General features: G+C 45.8%; 1 protein-coding gene across 2 annotated transcripts in view; it reads left to right on the forward strand.

Moving 5' to 3' along the window:
• The window catches only part of SLIT3 (slit guidance ligand 3), a 586,046-nt gene that overhangs the window by 449,322 nt on the left and 114,656 nt on the right, over nt 1-22,068 (forward strand). For both annotated transcript variants that reach the window (XM_040983330.1, XM_040983243.1), the window contains exons 7-9: nt 3,242-3,313; nt 9,454-9,617; nt 18,813-18,954. In XM_040983330.1, the coding sequence (XP_040839264.1) occupies nt 3,242-3,313; nt 9,454-9,617; nt 18,813-18,954 (378 nt within the window). The remainder of the gene's footprint in view (nt 1-3,241; nt 3,314-9,453; nt 9,618-18,812; nt 18,955-22,068) is intronic.

The following is a 22,068-nucleotide window of genomic DNA, read 5'->3' on the forward strand; positions in this document are numbered from 1 at the left end:
AGGCTGTTGCAGTATTATGACTTTGGGTGTTGAGGTGCAGGTGATGGAGAATATCCATGGCAGAGTGATAAACTTGCCCTAGAAGCTGGAAGCCATACGTAAGACAGGGAAACATGATCTCAAGAAGGAACAGGGAGTCCTGACACCCCAGGAGCTCAGGTGGCACCCTCAGAAAACTCCCGAAGGTTTCTGCACTTCCAGCTGCTTATCTCTAAAGTGGGAATAATTCCTACCTCAGGCTGCTGCAAGGATCAAGTGGCAAGGATGTGAAATGCACAGATACAAAAGCAGTGTTTAGTGATTACCGAAGGCTGACTAGGAGTGAGGCAAAGTGCTCATAGATCCTGTTTCCAGGCCATGGTGGTCAGCTGTGTAACAACACCCCGAGGTGTCCTCATCCTCACTCCAGGTTGACTCACTTAACAGAGACAAAGGAAATTTGCAAATGTGACCAAGAGTCCTGAGTGTAGGGGAGGCTACCCTGGCTTGTTCTGAGAGGCTCCCAGTGTCCCCCCGACCCAAGGAAGTCCTTGTCAGAGGGAGGCCAGAGAACAAGGGAGGACTAAGGAATGGGATAGCAGCAAGAGGCTAGGGTGAAAGAAGGAAGAGGTGATAGATCAAGGGAATATAGGTGACTCCTAAGACTTTCACAAGAGGCAAGGACATGAAATCTTGCCACCACCTTTCAGAAGCAACACAGAGCCTGGAATCGGCTCCAGACTGTAAGAGAACAGAGTTTATGCCACTACATTTGAGGTTGTCTGTTACAGCAGCAATAGAAAACTAATACAGAGTTCATTCCTGGAATTAAGCTTCCCTGAATTCAAATCTTGACACCATCATGGCCTTCATTGATGAAATAGAGATCACAAACACTCAGCATTGTGTGGTGACCAGAGAAATTAAATGAGATGATCCAATAGAGCACCCTAAGCCCAGAGTCTGCCCGGCAAAGCCCTTGGTTCTAATCAGCAATGGTTAGCATCATCTCATGTAATTACCACCAAAAACTCCCCCTATTGCCTCCATCATGTGAAGGAAGCAGAAGAATGAGGCGAAGAGACTGCTTTGTGTTGGCACAGGCACTCAGTGGCAGGGCCAGAATCTACACCATGCCTCTACCTTCTAGTCCCATGCCGCCCATCACTGTGTTGTGGATCTAACAGTCCCTCCACTGAAGGCCAGCTGCTGAGCTGGGGTCCAGGAACCAGAGCAAGCACAGAGCTCTCTGTGCCAGCACCAGCTGCTAAGACCAGAAGTCAAATAAATCTGTCTTGATTGGGAAAACAAAAACCTTAGCTGCCATAGAGATGGGCATCCAAGAGGTCACCAACCCTCTGACATCCCTGGGCTGACCAGCCCCTAAGCAGCAAATCATGGAAAGCTGAGGATGGCATTTAGTCATTTTGGGCCTGGAATAATTGCTATTATCGTCAATGTTTTATGACTCTCATTACAGCTCGCATTTAAGTATCAGTGTGCTAATACATTAATAAGTCATCGCTGCCGGACTGCTGCCGGATGCAGTCACAGTTGAAGCCCTAGATAGAGCTCCACTGTGTATTCAGCTCAAGTGGAACTGGGCTGTGAACTGCACTCAGTGCTAAGTGGCTACCCATGGTCTGAGAGTTGCCCCTTCTCCTCAAAGGCTGGCTGCTCTGTGCCTTGGAGACATAAGCATTATGCTTACAACATCATGTCTGGTAGTCAGTCAAGAACCCTAACTAGGTCTCCCCAAGTGTGAAGTTACATCGGAGCTGGATGGAAAGGGACATAAGAGCATCGTTTCTGTCCTGAAGGCATTCTCGAGCCAGAGCAGAAGGGAGGGAAGGTGGAAGTTCCCTGTGAGTCTAAGCAGGAGAACAGCTCTGATGGGAATGATAAATGCTCTAGCATTGTCTGATAAGGTCGTCTGAAGACTTCCTGGGCAGACAGACAGGATGTGCGCTGCCTAGTACACGCGCGTGTATACACACACACACACACACACACACACACACACACAAGATAAGCTACAACAAACTAGCCAAGCAGATTCAAAATGCTAAACGTCTGCATTGATGCATTAGTAAAATTACTGAATAGGCAGAAGCATAGAATGTGGAGTTGGTGTGCATGTCCCTGGTTACCGTCCTGGCTGCCTGACCTAGTGCCAGATGCATGGGAAGTATACAGTAAGCAGGGGGAAGGGCAGAGGAGAAAGGATGAGGTTCCATGCTTTTGCATAAACAGACTTTCTCCTTGCTTCATTGGACAAACAAATGACAAATAGACTCAGGGTTTTTGAGGGCTGATTTTGGGCAGAGGGGATGTGATCACTGGAATCCTACATTGAACTCTAGGCACGGGAGAAGGAAGCTGTTCAGGTCCCCTTGGGTTGGGTGGATGAGTGTCGGGGATGGATGTTGCTGAGACTGAACTTTTCCCTGTGCAAAGATACCAGTCAGTGCCAACAGTGGGAGTCCATGGTAAGAGAAATGTATAAAAGAAGGGAGACCTTAATACCTGCCCTTCCAGAGCTCGCAGACTTTCTTGAGCTAGGATGTGCTTCAACAATTTAAAGATGCCTAGAAAATGCAAGTACAAGGTGATGTATGCACCTGGCAGAGCCACCTCCAGAGCTCAGCAACTGTGCTGTCGGAAAGGCTGTATTACCTCTCAGTGATTGTAACAAGAGCTGGCCCTCCTCGTCTGTAATATAAGGAAACTCCAAGAAGTTTATGGAAAATGGAATCAATAAATACAAGCGTTTTGGTGCAAAGCCTTAAAATCCATGCATAGCCTTGTCACAGTACACCTTTCCATTAGTTTTTGGAGGCCCACCCCTTCCAAAGAGGACATCTATGTCACAGGGCTATGTATTACCAAACAAGACGACATGTATATCTGTTCTCATCTCTTGGCATTGTAGCTCAAAGAATTAGATGTAGCGCTTAGCACATAGTAGAACTTCAGGAAGCCATATTATTACCCAGGGTGGGTGAGCAAGTACTGAAAGGGTAGCAGAAAGAAGGGTCCACCTGAATAAAGAGGTCGGTGAATTCCGTTGTTACCTTGAAGATCTGCTTGATTGCAGCTGCTGCGTGGCACTGCTCTGTGGCTCTTCCTTGTCTGATGACACAGGGTCCACGTCGCAGTCACAGGCACCCCTCCACACCTCCACCTGCTGGAAGCACTCTGCTACCCCCTCCTCCTCAGTGTTTAGCTCCCCCTGACTATGTATCTTTCTCTGTCTCCGCAGCACCCTCAACAACAACAACATTAGCCGCATCCTGGTCACCAGTTTCAACCACATGCCGAAGATTCGAACTCTGTGAGTAAAGAACCTTGCTCACCCCTCCCCACCCTGCTTCTGCACCAACCTCCTCCCCATCTTGCACAGTCAGAACTTAAACACTCTAAACTACAGCCTGCTGTGTTATTCATTAGCTCCTGGGTCGTCCTATATTCAAGTGTCTCTTTCTGCTATTTACTAAGGGACATGTTGGCCATTGAAAGTGGATGCAGGGATGAGTTACCACGCTATCCATGCATCCAGTCCCCCATCCTGCTGTGACAAGTTTGCGTGTTTTCCGCTTCTTGAATTTTCCATCTTGAGAGAAGCAGTATTTGTTTTATGTTTTCACAGAATGCATAGCGTTTTGGCTCCATTTGGTTTGTTAATATTATTTGTATTGGTAGTTCTTGGTTTGGGGGGTTTTTAAATTTTCATTGGAAAGGTAGATTTATAGAGGGAAGGAAAAACAGAAAGATGCTCCATCTGCTAGTTACTCCCAAAATGGCCACAGCTGCCAGAACTAAGGTGATCTGAAGCCAGGAACAAGAAACTTCTTTAGGGTCTCTCACATATGGGCACAGAGTCCCAACGCTTTGTGCCATCCTGCATTGCTTTCCCAGGCCACAAGCAGGGAGCTGGATGGGAAGTTGAGCAGCCCAGACACGAACTGATGCTCGTTTAGGATGCCGGCATCCAAAGGTAGAGGATTAGCTGGTTGAGTCATTGCACCTACCCGCCATGGGTAGTTCTATAATTGCCAGTCGTTCCTTCTGTCTATCCCACTGAATCCCACCTACCATGTTGCCCTGCTTGCTGGCTCATTCAGAGACTTTTCTGCTATTAGAATGCAGTTCCTGGAATCTTTATTATCTCAGAGGGACTCAAGCCTTGCAGCATCTGAACTCAGGAAGCAATCTGCCCATTGTTCCCAATCCCAAGAGCAGTTGTCATTCCCTTGCTACCTGGAGGGTCCCCTCTATTCTTAGATAGAAACCTCTTGATGAGTTCCTCTGCACTCCCACCTTCGTTGGTCTTTCCTGAGATGTTTATACCTGATAAGAATTCCTGTTCCTTGAGCCTCAGAAGTGTTTGCATCCCAGTAGCACCTGCCAAGAATTTTCAGCCAAATATATTTAGGGCCAAGGCAAAGGACTAAAATTCCTGCTGAGTTCTTATTAGCTCTGTGTCCTTGGCTCCCTGTTCAATAAATAGGGTCAGTGATCAGGATCAGGTGAAATCAGATCTGTAGGGTACCTGGTATGTGTTAGAGAGCAAAGATACTGACTACAGTGTTACCAGTAGTATCATACTTTTTAATCCCAAAATCTGGAGCGAAAGTTCCAAACAAACCAATTATGAATGACCTCAGGCAACATAGAACCCATGTGATTTCCCAAAGCGGGCCCCCTTACCGGGAGCATCACCTATAATTTGTTGGCACAGTAAAGCATCAGAGGCAGGCCTTTGAGCTAACAGATCATGTGCCTGTGTCCCACATTGCAGTGTCTGGGTTCTAGTCCTGGCTCTGGCTGCTGCCTTCAGTTTTCTGTTTCTTCAGATCCTGGAAGGTGGCCAGGATGGCTCAGGTCGTTGGGTCTCTGCCATGCAGCTGGGAGGCCAGGACTGAGTTCCTGGTTCCCGACTTCATCCTGGTCCTGAGATTCTACATGTCTTCCTCCATCTCTCAAATTAAAAACAAGGGAAGGAAAATGCTATGACTTGCTCTGTGACTATAGGACCAGCTCTGTGACCCAACAATCTGTTTTTTAATACTCCTAGGAGATATTAATACTTGTGAAGTCTGGGACCACTGCAATTGCGAGACTGTGACCTTATCTGTAGGTGAGATTAAAACAAAGTAATTTATAAGGAAGCAAGGCAGAGCACTCCAAGAAGGAACTCCAAGTTTGGAGTCAGGCAGATCCAAATGTCAGTGTGAGCTGTCCCACTGGGCAAGTTTCTTCTCTCTGTGCTTCATGGGAAGTGAGTTAATATATATTTACCTAGAGTTGTTAAAAGAGTAAAATGCCCTTTAACAAGGTAAGTCCCTGGTACATGGTGTGCATCTAACAAGTGCAAGTTATGAGAAATAAAGACCAGCACTAATCTGAGCCCAGCTTCCATCTCTGCTTCCCAAATACTTCCTTGGAAGCCTCATTACATAGGATGACTCAGCCAAGTGATACAGGATGGTGCAGCTATGGAATTTTAAGGAGAAGCCGTTTGGTCTTCAAAGACCTCTTACAAGTTCCCCCAGCAAACAGGGCGGGTGGGGGAAAATGTGATTCAGGGCTCCCAGAGCTAAAAAACTAAAAGTGAATCTAAGGGTGTGAGGCTTGCGTGGCCAGAGACAAGCGGCTGCCTGTCACCTGCAGAAACCAGCAGGGCAGCTCCTGTGTGGTCTACACCCATCTCCCCCTGTCATTTCACTTTAGGAGCAGCCATACAGTCAATGGGCTTGTTCCTCATAGTTGGGGAACATTGTCAGGCCTGAATGTTGAGCACATTGGTGCAGGGGAAGGAGGGCAAAGGTTTTTTTTCTCCTTGTTTCTGTTGTCATTCTTCTCTGTGGTCCTAGGCCTTCATCTAATGAGTTCAGATACATCAGTCCATCTCCTCTGCTCTCTCTGCTCCCTGCCTGCTGCCATTTTCTGTTTAGTTTAATTTCAGAGATGGCTCTGCATAGAACTCCCTGGAGACGAGCTGGCTAATCCCACTTCACTGTAATTAAAGGCGGTGTGGGTGTGGTGGCGGGGGGAGCCGGTGGTGTTGGAGAAGGAGGGGAGGGGAGAGAGGAAGGAAGTCATAAATGGGATTTCTAAAGGAAAGCTTTTATATTGAATTCAGAATGGCACACTTCATAGAAAATGAACAGTGACCCTCTCTAAGTGGATTTACTAGAAATTTAATTTAGCTTCCGTGGCTAAAAAGCACCTCTGGTAAATTGGCATTTGTATTTGCTCACCTTGTGTTCTATAGAGGTAGTTTCTTCCACATGGAATAGGAGGTGTCCATCAGCACAAGATTGCAGGGCAACTTGCAGAAACTCCTCAGACATCTGGATGCTTTGCTGAATGTACAAATGGGACCATGACTTGGAAGAGACTGAACTAGGGAGCTAGCCCCCTGTCAATTGTTCTAAAAGCTAACCTTTCTCTAGTGGTTTAATGCATACCAGGTCTTGTACTGAGCACTTGCCAGCAGTCATTTCAGTGCTCACAATAGCCTGAGAAAGGAGGCGTCACTTACATTGTCATTTTACAATGGTATCACTAAGAGACAGAACTAAGTCACCAAAGCCCAAGTTAGCAAGCACAGAGCCAACATCAGACTTGGGAAATCTGACATCAGAGCCTGAGCTCATTCTGTGTAACAGAACATGGTCCAGCTGTTCAGTAGAAGTGTGGACCAGAGTTGCCACAAGGCCCTGGAGCCAGTGGAAACCACCTTACCTCAGGTCACCAGTTGGAGTCACTAAACGAAGCTTCTCACACAAAAGGATTAGAACTGTTGTCCTTGGCAGTGTCCAAGTTCAAGTGTCATGACTGTTGTGATTGTTTTCCTTGTAAGATGAGTGCTTGACATGGTGACTTCTCAATTTAGTCTCCCAAATGTGATTTTAAGGTGGCTGGAGAGAATCTACCAAGGCGATTTGATCTGACATTTCAGATGGATCAAATTCTAGAACAAGGGGACTGAGCCCATCCAAGGCCCTGGACTTTTCATGAGAGCTTTGCATGGCTCCCGCATCAGTCTGGGTCATCACTCTTCTATGGGCCCCACTAGGGAGCAGAAATGCCCTTATGGAGATGGACCAATGGATAGAAACCATCTGTGGCAAGGTGGGGATGAGAGTTAATGTGCACCCAGCCAGCCAAGGTTGAGAAAAGAACCAACCTAATCTGATCTTCCAAAAGGGGAAACCTTTGACATTTTGATTATCCCAGAAATTAATCAGCTCAGTAAAGATCTGACTTACCTAAACCTCATTTCTGTTGTTCCATTGATCTGTTAACCCCTGAGTGAAACTTATGGGAATTTATGTTCATTGATCTGCCACGTGGACCCGTGCTCATTCCTTCCCAATGAATCCATGTAGCCCTTGGTTCAATGTCTCATTGCCAAGAAAAGCAGCTGCCTTATGAAATAAAAGCTATGCTCATTAAAAGCATCTAATTCTCCTGGCACATGAAAGAATTTCCACTTCTTGGCCTCTGCACACCACTGCACCTGCTCCATGCCCATTAGGTGGCAGTGGCACATGGGCATATGTTCACTGGCCAAAGATTGCCCTCCTCTCCTTCCTGCTTTGTAGGAAATAAGGGTACCTGAAGATATGTCACCTGTCTTTCTATTCTTGGCATTACGTGATTGTGCTTATTGAGTAAACAAAGGTCTTGCTTTCTCTTCCAAGAACAGGGACCTTCCATCCATTGAGGATTTCGGCTCCCCTCAGCACATCTTCCCACCTGTCGGATTTTTCTGTACAGTGCCAGTCTAAGTAGAAATCATCACTCTTGCTTCAGATTAGGGGATCTGAACTTCCAAAACTCAAAGGGAAGAATATCTTGGACCTCATTGTAGTTCCTGGGAGCCTATGAAAATGTACTCAGCCCACCGTTGAAACACAGAGGGATAAAAAAGTTATTTAAGCAAATTTTTAAAAAATCATTGATTTTCAATAGTTGAGCAGAAAAAAATTGCCCTTTCTGTGAACTGTGATTGCATTTAGTCTTTATGGTCTCTGGAATTTACCAGTGTCCCTCACCAGTGCCCATGCAGCTTCAGGTAGGCCCCACCAGCTTTGCAAACTGTGCTAACTGCACTTGGCCAGTGTTTGACAATGTTGAACTGACACTAAGTAGAGAGTGATCAAGAGCCCTTGAAGCTCTTCCATTATAAACACAGAACAAGCCCCAGGCTGGCTGCCACTCAGTATTAACAGGCTTGACACAGAGCACTTGAAAGCCCCAAGATACTATTGACCGATTCACGTGTCTGGTATTAGGCATTTGAAATTTGTATCAGAAACCCCAGTATGTGATGAACTTGTGTAGTTATATCTCACTCACCACTCTCTCAACTAACCTACGGTTGTAGCAAATAGAATGTTGGAAACAGCCAAGGGAGAAACTTTGGGGGAGAACTCTGAGACACCCCTGCATAAGCTTTAGTCGAACTCTATTAGTGTAAGGGGGATTGAAGTCGTTTAACCAGATAGGATTTCCCTCCAGATGTGAAACATACAGATCTCTCTTCAAAATCTTTAATCACTCAAGGCTAAGAAATTGATCTGATTCACAGACCTTGTAGGAACAAGCCAAAGAGAGTCCAAGAACCAGTTAGGAAAACTTTCTCGACACACATGGATCAGTGAGAACAGCCAATAGACCAGGTGGAATTAAAGTCGGGACAAGGAGGGAGGGCAGTGTGGAGAGAGTAAAAGGAATGTATAACCTGTTATGCACAGAGGGAAGGTGGAGAGAAGGTATGTCCTTCCAGAAGTACCCATCTCTGTCCAGCTGCATCTGTCTAGCATACACGTGGTGTTTGTGTCAGGCCTACCAGCATTACATACAGTGGGTTCATAAAAGCATTTATGCACAGAGTGAGGAAGTTCAAGGAAAAGCCAAGGCATCTGTAATCCTATATTTATAGCAGCACCATCTACAAAAGAAAGAAACAAAGAAAGAAAAAAAAAGGCAAAGCCAACAGTGTGTCTTGACCACAGTGTCGCCAAAGATGGGGCATTGAGACCAGGAAGCATGTGTCCAGCCGGCTGCAATGCACGCTAGCTTAAACACTAGAATTTTCTAAAGAATCACTGCTTGTGATGTGACACAAATCAGGATTGTTACTGTAATGTCCCTCTCCTCTCCTGTGTGCAGAGGCCTGCTTGCTTTAGAAAAGAGAAGTGAGAATAGAATTACTGTCAGGAAGTGGGGTTATTCATTCCACGTGGCTGACATAGGAAGCTCCTGTCATCTGTGCTGTAGTGATAAAAGGGCTGAAGTTCATGATTTGCAGCACTGTGGGGGCGAAAATGTCTGCTTGGGTCCACAAGGAGTAGCAGAATAACTTGGCCAAGGAGTAACAGAGGTTTTACCACTCTCTTCCCTTAAGAACAGCCTCCCCATTGTGTGACAAAGCCTCACTTGTGTTTCTCTTCCTCTCAGGCGCCTCCACTCCAACCACCTGTACTGTGACTGCCACCTGGCCTGGCTCTCAGATTGGCTGCGACAGCGGCGGACAATTGGCCAGTTTACACTCTGCATGGCTCCCGTGCACCTGAGGGGCTTCAATGTGGCAGATGTTCAGAAGAAAGAGTATGTGTGCCCAGGTAAGGCTGCCCCACCCACTGTCCCCTCATATGCTGCAGCTCACCATCCTGGAACTCTCCTCATCATCATCCTAGCCTTCAAATCACACACCAACCCAGGGCTTGGTCTGGAACAAACCCCATAGTTTGCTCCCACTGCTCAGGCTCAATTCTGGAGTGTCTCAAGGGGTTCGTTGAAAAAAAAAGCTCTTGTCATCTGAAAAAGAAAAAAATGCTAAAAGAACTCCTGAGTCACTTTCTGTTAAACCCCATCGTCTGCTGATGCTAAGAAACTTAACATTGGTTGAGCGGCATGCAGTACAGAGGCAGGTGTAATGCAGATGTCTTAGTATTTGCTAAACACGTCCCTATCATCCAGATGCCTGCAGATTTGGGGAGACAGGGTAATGTAGACTGTGCATTCAGCCTGTATGAGACTGGAGATCCTCGCTCTACCCCTTTCTAGTGTGTGACTTGGGCAAGTTACTGCTCATCTGCAAAATGGAAATGATAACAGTACATAACTCAAAGGAGTGGTGGTGGGATTTTCTGAAATACTGCACATTAAGCACTTAGCATAACACACAGCACTTGGTAAGCACTAAATAAGTGGAGCTTAATTATTCTAGTTTAGTGGGCCTAAAGAATATGCTGAGCAAACATAAGTTTGATCTGTGGGTAATGGAAGTGGAAATAGAAGCACAGCTTGCCCATGTGGGATAGAAAACAAAGCTGTGTACAGACCCATCATGAAAGGCAGCTCAGATACCAGGCACTGGATCTGGCTGGGACCTGAGACCGTCTTCCCAGAAGAGGTCATAGCTTTGGAACCAGCTCATAAATTTTGCTGCTTTGTTTTTTACTTTCCATTAATGTCTTCCATTCCTACCAATTGTTCTGGTAGTAAAGAAGCAGAGCATAATTCCTCAGTTGTCCAGGAGAAAAAAATCAAGCACACAAACAGAAAGCATTCTGTTAGAGATTTCCCAGAGACCATGTTAGCTTTCTAGAAATCCAGCCATGACTTGGAACCCATTGGCCTCTAGAGGTTAAGCTTGGAGAGTAGACCCCTTGAGTAAGCAGGACAAGAACAGAAGGCTTAACACTATGGGCTCTGCATTTCTCCTCATCCTTTTTTCTTTTTAAAAAGATTTATTGATTTGGAAGGCTAAACACAGTCAGATAAACACAGTAAGTGAGACTGGTTCACTTCCTAGATGGCTACAACAGCCAGGACGGATCCCTGTGAAAGACTAAGTCTAAGAACTCCATCCTGGTCTCCCATGTGGATGACTAGTGCCCAAGATCTTGAGCTGTTGTCCACTGCCTTCCTGGTGCATCAGCACGATGCTGGGAGGAAGTGGTATAGCCAGCACTGGAGCCAGAGCTCTGATACAGGATGCTGCAATCCCACAGGGTAGCTCAATTTGCTGTGTCCCACACTGGCCTGACTCCTCACCTTTCTTAACTACTGCCCGTGTTCAGTATTGAAGGCTTAGCAAGCCCATGTGCTCCATAGGCCCTGATATGACCAGGAGTACACTCTGGTCTCCTTGCTCTTCAGCTGCATTTGCCCTAGGCAAGAATTCTCCTTGAATTTAACTTCACCGGCCCCCACATGCTGGTAGCACCTGTTATGTTTTCAGCTTATCATATTATTTATTATCCAGAAACATTCTCACCCCCATGACTTCCTGTGGACACCCCCTAAGAAACCACTTCCCATCAAACACATACAGTAAAACCATCTATCACACAGATACGAAATTTCAATTAGAGTCACACTAAGGGCAGCAGTTATTAGGCAAAGGGTGCAACATCAGTGTAAGTGCCAGTGCAGGAGTCATCCCAGAACTAGCAGGGAGAACGAATTAGAGAGAATGTTAAAAGACGCCATTCTAATCAGGGCCAAGTTCATCACAAAAGCCCCCTCCCATCACAGGAGTGATTACAGTCAGGGTCCAAGCCATGTGAGTAGGGCTGACTCTCCTAAATGCTGGAAACGAAAATGCCACAAATCACTCTCCTTTGGAAAGGCAAGATCTGATCTAGCAGGTGGGGTAATGGTTACCTGGGTGCATCCTTGTAACCCTTTCCGTTTATAGCAGTTAAGCCCAGTGCTTGCAATGAGCCCTGTAACTGCTTCCAACAAAGTCAGGAGTCTTAGGAGGATTCCAGACATCGATGTGCTGTGAGTCTGCTCCCTCTCCCCTGTGGCATTAGTGCAGAGCTGTGACCTGTTGGGATCCCTTGCATTCGCCTTCTTTAGGTTTGTTTACTAGGCTGCCACGTGTCTGAAATGGGAATGTTGTGGGTGTTGATATTTGAAAATGTTAGAGTCCATTGTAATGGTCAGAGAGAACTGGTGCATGGCACATCCATGATAAATGAACCATCACCATCATTAGTGGGGTACAGTGTTGGAATATACCCGCCAGAACATACACACACAAAATGCCACCTCTTCAATAATTGTTGAAGGTGTTTGGTGAGATTGTGATAGAAGGATGCTAGAAGAAGCAGTATAAAACATGGTGCTGGTTGTGAAGGTATAGATAAAACACCACTGGTCAGTCTTTGGGGTCTTGGAGAAGGTAGTTCAGAGGGCTGTACACACAAACCAACCCTTCAACCACCCCAGCCCTGAGACCTGCTCAGTGCAAAAGCCCAGCAAGTCATCTGAAGGCGGCTGTTGAAAACCACAACCCCACAAATGCACCTTGCTCAGACTATTCCCCTAATAACTCATGGGAGTGGGACTTCCGTGCAGACCCTCCCTTAAGAGATAGAGGTCATCTGCTCAGGAGAAAGAGGAGGTAAGGTGCATTAATGAAGCCATTGCTGTGTGTAGCTTCATCACCAGCAGCCCCTGACAAGGCAGCAGAGATGTGGCCCCTGGGCCCGTTAACAGGATCAAGAAATGCACTGAGCGCACAACTTGAGAGAGCAAAGTGCTTTATCTCACTGAGCCTGTGTGGGTCCTGCCTGCCCGAGTCCCTGATAGCTGCCTTTGAATTAAGTCCAGCTGTCTAGAGCCCAGCCTCCTCTTGCCAGAAACCCTGGAGATGGTTTCCTTATCACTCCAGCTGGCCCAGAAATTCACTTGGGCAAAATCCATCTCTTCTGCCAAGGGTATCCCAGTGGAGGACATTTATTTTCCTCCTCTGTGGGAACAACTAGAAATTTGTCACAAGAGTGGGGGAATGTATCTGTTTCAATTTTTTTTTATATCAACTTTTTTTGTGCGTGCTACACAACTACTGATTTGGCTTCCTTCACCAAGTACTCAGAGGATGCCTGTTAAATGCTTTATTACAAAGAAGAAGCTAAGGCGTAAATCTTGCAGCTTCTGTGACCTTCCCATTGCCTGGACTAGCCCAGAACTTGATCAAAGTTCATGAAAATGGATGAAACAGAAAGTTTATGTTATTCAAGTTTCAAGCTGGGTTTGTTTTTTTTGCGGGGGGGAACACATTTTTTTATCCTCACCTTAAAGGTTGATTTGGGGGCTCAATTTCTAGGACTTTATGTCCCATGTGTTAATTTCTTGGGACTTTAATCTGAGAGAGCTTTGAATAGCCATAATTTGTAATTGCAGATGATTAGTTAAATGTTTGGCCTCCTGAATCAATGATCTCTTTCCTTTGAATGTCAAAACCCAGTAGTGATCCTCGCATCACACTAGGTGCCCTAGCCTTGGATAGATCTAATAGATATACTAATAATACTAATAGATCTCCCTGTAATATGGGGGCACACCTTGCATTTTTTTTTCTCTTGCTGCCATGTCTGGAACAATACATGACACTAATAGCCTCTCAATGAATGTGTGTCCCTTTTTGGTTAAAAAGGAGATGTGTGTCTCCCTGGAAGCAAAAAACTTTGCCCTGCTTCTTTTTATTTTTTTTCTCCTTCTATTTTTTTTTTAATTCAGCACTAGTTACTAAGTATAAAGATAATTAAGGTAAGCCACGACTAGCCACCCATCTCCTTAGGAGGTTTTAATTAAAACACCATAATTGGACATTGCCGGAATGAGATTATTAGGTTTATTTAGCTATTCCCAAAATTATCATGCCTCTGGTATTTAAATCACATTCATTTATATTCTCATCATAATTGCTCGAGTCCCATTGTCATTTCAGTCTGTTGCTGGCTTTTGAAAGGCCAGAGGCCAGGAGAGATGCTTAATTTGAATACTGGAATTAATTTATTTCCACGTACTCACAAGGCCATCGTTTTTTTTTTTTTCTTGTTTTGTTTTTTTCCTTCTGAGTGCGCTCTGGCAAATGAGATTTGTTTTCAGGCAGAAGTAAACAGAAGAGTGTGCAGCCATCACTATAGAGCCTGCACCCTCTGTGCCCTGGCCCCTGGGCCTGCTCTGTCTCCCATCTAAAATTCAGAGACTCTGCAGCTTTTGTGTTGCATGGCTAGACTTCAGAATTGTAGCTAAAGAGCCAGAGAAAGCAGGGTAGGACCTGACAGATCCAACACTAGAATTACTGTTGCCCCCCAGCTCTGTGACCTTCGGTGTCTGCTCCACCTTCCTTTTCTTCCATTTACTCATTAAAATCACAGGAATAATGGTAGTAATAGAATTCAAGTCATGGGGTTGATAGGACTAAATGAGATCCTATATAGCAGGTGTTGAGGGCAGCATCTGATGCAGGGTAAAGGCTCAATATATGCTTGCTCCTCTTAGGAAAACCACAGCTGTGCTTACAATGGCCTCAAGAGGTGCCCTCCTCTTTCCAAGCTTCTGTTTGCTCCGTAGTTGCTTCGTCTGAGTCTGAAGTTCAGTGGTCTTGCCTGTCCTCATTATCTGGGCGAGCAAGTCAGAGTCATGTACTTTCAGGCTGATCATTCCCATTGTGACTATTAAGGGAAAAGCAAAAATAAGGGGGAGCCAGTTCCCTGCTGTTGCATCCATCAGTCTTCTGAGAATGAGAGGCAGAGTCAACAGCGGAGGTAGAACAACCACATAGGTGGCCACAGGCACTTTCCTTGGGGCGGTTGGACTGGAAAGACATCACTGCTCTCAGGCTTCTATCACAAGTCCAGCAAGAACCCGATCTACGAGTACTGTCCCATCAGCCTAGGGACCTCTCAGCAGGCCCACCTGCTCCGCTAAGACTCAAAAGCTTATGCCTTGTGGGATAAGCACACCCAACATGGTACTCTTCCAGGTATCTGGGGACTATACAGTCCAGTTTAGTTGACACGTAAAACTCAACCACCACCATGGTCATCCTCTTATCTATCCAAGGAACTGGGAGACTTTAGAATATATTGGGAAATGGAATGAAAAGGTACGTTTTGAAAGTGGTAGTTTATTTGTTGCAATGCATATTTTCAGGTCCTGTCTGAAGAATCCTTGTCTGCATCCAGTTCAAAATATTTGGCACTTATATAAAACACACCTTTTCATTCCCATTTAGCCAGGAACTTTTGGAAATATTCTGGTAGGTTTGTTGAGTCTATGTGTGGGGTGAAGACCTGTTTTAGGCACTCAGAATGTCATGATGATTAAGACAGAAAAAGTCAGCCCACTTGTAGAATTCCCCTCCCGGCCCCAGTGTGTCTGGAGACAGACAACCAAATGGTCTACCATCGTGGCACACAGAGGCCCTGAAGAAGATGCACTTGGTTCATCAGGCATTGATCGGGGGAGGATGTTTCCTGGGAAGTGAACTTGTCTCTCCACCACGGTTTGCAACCTCAAGTGATGTTTAAACAAGAAGGTAAAGTCCTCACCATGCCTGGATGCCTTCCTGGGGGTGCTGACAGAGGCTATAATTACCGTTGTTTCTCTCTGCGTAATTAAAGGTGTTGTTAGTGACCTGGTTAAGGAATCTTTCAAAGGCTTTTTTTGCCTTGACAGCTTCCCTTGAAAGGGAGTAGTGCACACTACCGAGAGAAGGAGAACCACTCTGAGAATGACCCAGCCAGTTCCCACAGGGAATAAAGGTCGCAGCAGCTTCAGAGTGTTTTAGAACAGGATTCCTTCATTCCAACAGAGAAATCAGCAGGGGTGTCTATGAAAAAAAGTTACACATTGAACTTCCTGATGCCAATAGAAGCCCCCAAAGGAGGTCTTTCTATTCCCTTTTCCAGCACACCCCATCCAAGCAAGATGTTGGTAGAAAGGATGGATGTGACCCTTGACTTCAGCAGTGCAGGGACGTGTCTGGGCCATGGCCTTTCCCTGGCTTTGTTAAATGCCTTATTTCCTTGAAGTAGAAAGCTAGGCCTGGCAACTTTTTGGGGGGAGCCCCATCTGCACTTCAAGAGCCCTGACAGCTGATGTCACTGGCCCTCAGTTTCCCTGAGCTGAGACGGGATTGGAGCTCTTCAACCTGTAGATCCTATACAAGGAGACCCTATATTGCCTGCATAGAAAGGTAAAATGGATGAGGAAAGGGTGTCCTTTTACTCCCCCTACTTCCACTGTCTGAACAGAGCAGTTCGTCTTTAGCCTAGAAAGGATGCCAGAAACCGTGTAGCCCAAACCCCTTGTTCACTGAGGTGGTAACACCAAAGCTCACCCAGATCTACAGCAACTCACCCAGTGTCTTGCAAATGATGAGTGTTGAGCAAGCCCCACTAATAGCAACAGCTTACTCACCAGGAGGCTCTCTGTGCTGTGTGTGCTGTGCTATGTTGTTACCTTCTCCTGTCTTACAAATGGGGAAAACTGAGCAAGGAGACAAGGGTGAAAGGAGAGAATGACTCAGAGCCAGGTGATGAGGCTCAAGACCTCATGGCCTCAACCACAAGACCTCACTCCTGAGCTGAGGCCAGTTCATGTTGCCTTTCTGCTGTTGCCACTTTCTCAGGAGTGTACAGACTTTGCAAACTGATTGCATTCAGTATACACAGACCAAAGGAAATGAGCATTCCCTCCTCTTACCCTGACTGAGTTTGGCAGCTTTAGAATTCTTTCTTGTTCTCATAAGATACATGTGGGTTGTTGAGCCGTGGTCACCCCACCATGCTGTAGAACACCAAATCCTAGACTTTCTGTGTGACTATAATGTGGTATCTACTATTGCCATTGTTCATAAACATGTACGGTTATTCCCTGTAAGCCATTTTTTTTTAATATTTAGGAAGATGGAAATGCTAACTACCCTGGTTTGATCATTACACTTTGCACACATGAAATGATGACACTGTACTCTGCAAATATACACAATTAAAATCATTTGTAGTCATCAGAGGAAAAGAAGGAAATATAACAGCCTTCTCAGTTTGTACTAAAGCCAATAATATCAATATTAGCATTACTATCTCTGAGAGAATGTTCCACTTGGGGATTTTCAGGCTAACCCTTATCTCTCTGGCTTTTCCCATGGCATTTGTTGAATTCACTAGTGTCGCATTGGCAACCAATAATTCCTTGTACATTAGACAAGAGTATTTTCACATGCAACCCTGTTAAAATAATGGTCTTAAATATTCCGTGTGTGTGTGTTTATGTAAATGAGGCCAAGGGAAGTTAGAATCTTTAGTTGCCTGGCATTTTCTGGAAAGATGAACACTTCACTTAAGCTACAGTTGTCATTTGGAGCTCCTGTGACAGGATACTCCCAAGGGACAGTTGGCATGGTGAATGGGACCCTCCACTCCGAGTCTCAGTGTCCACATGTAGACTTGCCTCAGGCCCAGTTGACTCATCCACCACGGTAGAGTCATTCTGGCTTCCATATCTCCAGCGAACAGGGCTAAACCAAAAATTATTTTTAGCAGACATTTTCCATTTTTCATGTTTTATTTCTATTTATTTGAAAGAGAGACAGAGATCTCTCATCTAGTGTTTCACTCCCCCAAAAGCTTACCGTAGATAAGGATAGACCAAACCAAAAGCAGAAGCCCAAAATTCAGTCCAGGTCTCCTGGAAGCTTGGGTGGCAGGGACCCAAGTACTAAGCCATCACTTGTTTCCTCTTGGTGCATACACAGAAGGCTGCAGTGGGAAGTGGAGCAGTTCTCGGACATGACCACTGGCCATTCCAAATAGCATCTTAACTGGTGTGTCATACATCCAGTCCTCTTTCATGTTTAATCTGTGTCCAATAGCTCCCAGCCACGCTTCCCATTTCAGAGCAGTGAGGAGATCTGCAGAGCTGCCCTGAGCTTGGTGTAGGCCTACAGCCTATTGCTGCAGGCAGGGGAGCTGGAAAGACCTGGAAATGACTTCTGCTGGCTGGATCCAAAAGGCACAAGGTCCTTGGAGGACCACTGCACTGACTTTCCCCTCTGAACCATAACTTTATATCTTCCATATTTACAAAAACTCGCCCCGTGTTTATACCTCTTGCTTCCCTGTTAGGTAGTAGTTACCGCATGAAATGTTTACAGTGTCTTTATGTTTGAATTTACTTCTTGCATTTGGGATTTAGAAAACATGATTAAGATTCTCGGTGTTTCTTTCTGTATTGAGTTAGGTTAGCAATAGATATGTTTATCTACATTTAGCTTTCTAAATAAGTTCCCAGGGTGCAATTTGCTTGGGTTTTTATCGCTTAGCTTTAAATTCACACAGGTTCTCACCTCAAACAAAATCAAGCGCTGACTCCAAAGGTTTGTAATGACTTATTTGCCTTTTTCTTGGTGAGATAGATTGAATCTGTGTGTCGCCTGGGCTTTATCAAAGCCATTTAGAAATGTCTTGGGTGACAAAGTTGATGACTCTATTGACATCTTGACAATATCAGGACATCAAGGCCAAGAGTGGGAAAATTCTACCACCTTCTCCCCCTCCCGTTTGGCTTTGATATCCACTGGCAAAGTTGGAAAGCTGTTTCAACACTAAATACCTAACTACCTAACGATAACCAAAACCCCAGTATATACAGTATACACTGGCTACTCTAGAAGAGTAAGTCAAGTCCATGTGCCTTAGATTCCAGAAACATGTTTCATGTATGATTGGCTCTGAGTGCTCCTGTTTCTTTGAAAGACCAGATTGTCTGATAAAAGAGCAGGTGGAACAACTCAGGATTAGAGAGGTCGGAGTCAGCATCTTTCCTGTCTGTGGAATATTCAGCCCATGGCAGCAGTGGGAGGAGAGAAGTCAGTTGGTGATAATGTGCCATGTTGCTCGGCATGTGATGCTGCATCCGCAGAAAGCTAGCTGAAGGCTGCAGATGTCCTGGTGCTCTGACCCTTGTGTTGCCCTTGGTGACTTGACTTTGCCCCCTTTGTGTTCTCGCAGCCCCCCACTCGGAGCCTCCATCCTGCAATGCCAACTCGCTCTCCTGTCCATCAGCCTGCACCTGCAGTAATAACATTGTGGACTGTCGAGCAAAGGGCCTCACGGAGATCCCCGCCAACTTGCCAGAGGGTGTCGTCGAAATGTAAGTGTCCTGTGCGCCACTGCACCAAGAAGCCCACCTCACTGCCCCAGCCAGTGCCCTGCCAGGCCAGCTGTGCATTGAGGTATTAGAACGGACGCAAAAAGTTCCCGGGGATCTGTGCTTTCTTTTTTGACTTTCCCTGGGTTAATAATAACACTCCATAACAGTATTTCTTTTTTTTTTTTTAAAAAAGAGTTATTTATTTTTATTGGAAAGGTGGATATACAAAGAGGAGGAGAGAGAGGAAGGTCTTCCATCCTATGGTTTACTCTCCAAGCTGCCACAATAGCTGGAGCTGAGTCAGTCCGATGCCAGGAGCCAGGAGCTCTTCTGGGTCTCCCACATGAGTGCAGAGTCCCAAGGCTTTGGGCCATCCTTGACTGCTTTCCCAGGCTACAAGCAGGGAGCTGGATGGGAAGCAGGGCCGGCGGGATTAGAACCGGCACCCACATGGGATCCTGGTGTATGCAAGGCAAGGACTTTAACTACTATGCTATTGTGCTGGGCCCCATAACAGTATTTCTAATACATACAAACATAGATTGCCCTCATTAGTAAACAAAAAAATGTTTATAATCACCACCCCGGTGAAATCCAAACTTCAAGTTTGAGCATCCTAGCCAGAGTGTTTGCCTAAGCAGGGACCATACACAACAGCAGGTGGTTTAGAATGTAGCCCATGGATTCAGGCAAGCACACATCCCATCTGTCCCTGTCCCATAGCTACTAGCAGGTAGTTTCTCTGACCCTCAGTTTCCCCCTCTGAGAAATGCAGCAGCCAATGGTACTTCCCCATGGCTCTTGAGAAAATTCTGTGAATGTACACTGTGGAATATCTAGTGTGGTGTCTGCTATATGGGCTATTATTATTGCTGCTTTACCACTGCACTACATTAGCCACTAAGTAATCATGCAGGGCCTGGCAGTTCTTTAAAGGGTTAGGATGGAGACAGTGCAAGATAGAAAGAAGCCAATCACTAGCATGATGACATGAACCTGGGAGTAGCTCAATTTCATGCAAATGTAATACAAGGAAATAGTGCTATCCCTGAGTGTTGGGCACCCTGGGTCTACTAGCTGAATTGCCCAGGCCCTCCCTTGCTGTGTTTCCCTCATTTTCGTCTGCTATGAAACAAAGCTGAGATGAAAACAGATGAAGCATGTCTCTGTAGTTGGGGAGCTGGTGCGAGAGGTGATCTGTCAGAACTCAGGGCAGGGGGACCTTATTTTACCTGACAGCTAAGAAGATCATGCCCGGAGACCTGCATGTTGGTCTAACCGTCTTCAAATAACTGAAATGCATAGGAGCCATCCAGGGTGAATAGGAAGTGTCTGACTCACCATCTCAGACATCTGAGTATGTTTTCTCATTATCTGGAGACTTCTACTCTGGTCCTGAGCCACCTGCTTGATGCCACCTTGCTACCCTTCAGGAGCACTTGGCACCTTATCAGGCTTCCTACTCCCTCTTCTCAGTCCTCAGCTACTAAGCATTCTCTTGGATTGCCATAATCTTGGGAGATGTTCCACACTCCCCACCATTTGGGGCGAGGGTGTACAAAGCCATCTGGCAGACTCTCTTAGATTCTTTTCCAAAGCTAAAGCAACTTAGAAGAGCGTGTGCTGGTCTCCCCGCATACTAGAGCCAGTTCTGCTAAGAATAGCTTGCTTCCAGAGAACCCATGGCAAAGTGTTTCACTGCAGATTTTCCTCGAAATGGAGCCCCCTTTCAAGGGCACCATTCTTGCATTCCCTGTAATTTCTCTGAACTGGCTACAGCCTCCAGTGGAGAAAGATTCCAGGAAGAACCAGAGACCCACCCCCATTTCCGTTAGATACCCTCCTGGGGGCAGGGACAAACTGACTCTTCTTGGAACTGCATTCTAATCTCGTTTCATCTTTTGTTTTGCACCCAGCATGGCATCTTCCATTATCCCAGGTGCTCTGTGATGGAGGATCAGTACACTCAGTGGGGAAAGGCTGTGAACAGGTTACAATGTCAATTTGGAACTGAAAGCATCCGAGGAAGAAGCAGCCTCAATTTCCACCCTTGCCAACCCATTGTTTATGCAGAGTAGGGGATGAGAAGCTTAACCATTGTACATTTCCCTCATTACAGGAAGGATAAACAGAGAGAGAGAGAGAGAGAGAGTAATCTTGAAACAAGCCAGCTAGAAGAATTCAAGGAGCTGGAGAGCTCTAGAAATCTCAGCCATCAGTGACTCTCACATGTCCTGAGAGCACCAGATTTCTAAGGGCCTGCCACAAAGAAGGGGTAAAAAGCAGGTGAGGTGGACACAGTGACCGTGAGGAAGAAACTGATCAGGCACAAGAACAGTTCAGAACAGAGGCATCTGCCACCCTGGGTTTGACTCCCATGCTGTATCTCTAGCATGTTGGTCCTCACTCAGTTTACCCTCTTCATGAAGCAGGAAACATGGTACCCTCCCAGAGCTTTGTTGTGGACATTAAGCAGCATAGCACAGAGGGAACTGGTATATTTGGAAGCTCAAAAAAAAAAAAAAACCTGGGATCTGTTAACCGCTGAAACCCACACACATGTATACTTGTGTGATGTCAGGAGCTCAGGCTGGTCTTCATCTGTTCTTTTCTAAGACAGGAAGCAGTTCCTCTGTAGACGCATGTTATGTAACAAGCAGAGCCGATCTGGCCATGTTGGTGCCTCTCTTTCCTGTAGGTGATGCCAGGTATCCTGCGGGCTCAGGTTGGGAATGGCTGGTAGCAGACACACCTGCCTTCCTCATCTGTGTGATGAACCAAATATGGAAGTCTGATGGGGAAGTCCAGGACTCAGTACCTCCTTAAAGAAAATCACAGCAAAGAAAGGCAGCATCCAGTGAGGGCTACCCCAGAAGACAGGTCCAAAACTCAGCCTTGAAAGGGACTTGCCCTTCTGCCGTCTTCTAGGCACAGAGAAACATTAAGAATTAAACCTGTGCATTATGAGTCATCATCTCATCCTCAACACGTGACTTATAGGAAGGATGGATGTGGAACTCCCTTCCTTTAGCAGAGTATGGACATCCTAAGAACAGTCTCTAAATGAAAGGAAAATGAAGAGAGCTAGAACAGTTACAAAACCATAACTGCTTC

This window comes from Ochotona curzoniae, unplaced genomic scaffold (assembly GCF_017591425.1).
Source record: "Ochotona curzoniae isolate NIBS_2020 unplaced genomic scaffold, NIBS_Ocur_1.0 contig_1, whole genome shotgun sequence".
In the NCBI taxonomy this organism is placed as follows: domain Eukaryota; kingdom Metazoa; phylum Chordata; class Mammalia; order Lagomorpha; family Ochotonidae; genus Ochotona; species Ochotona curzoniae.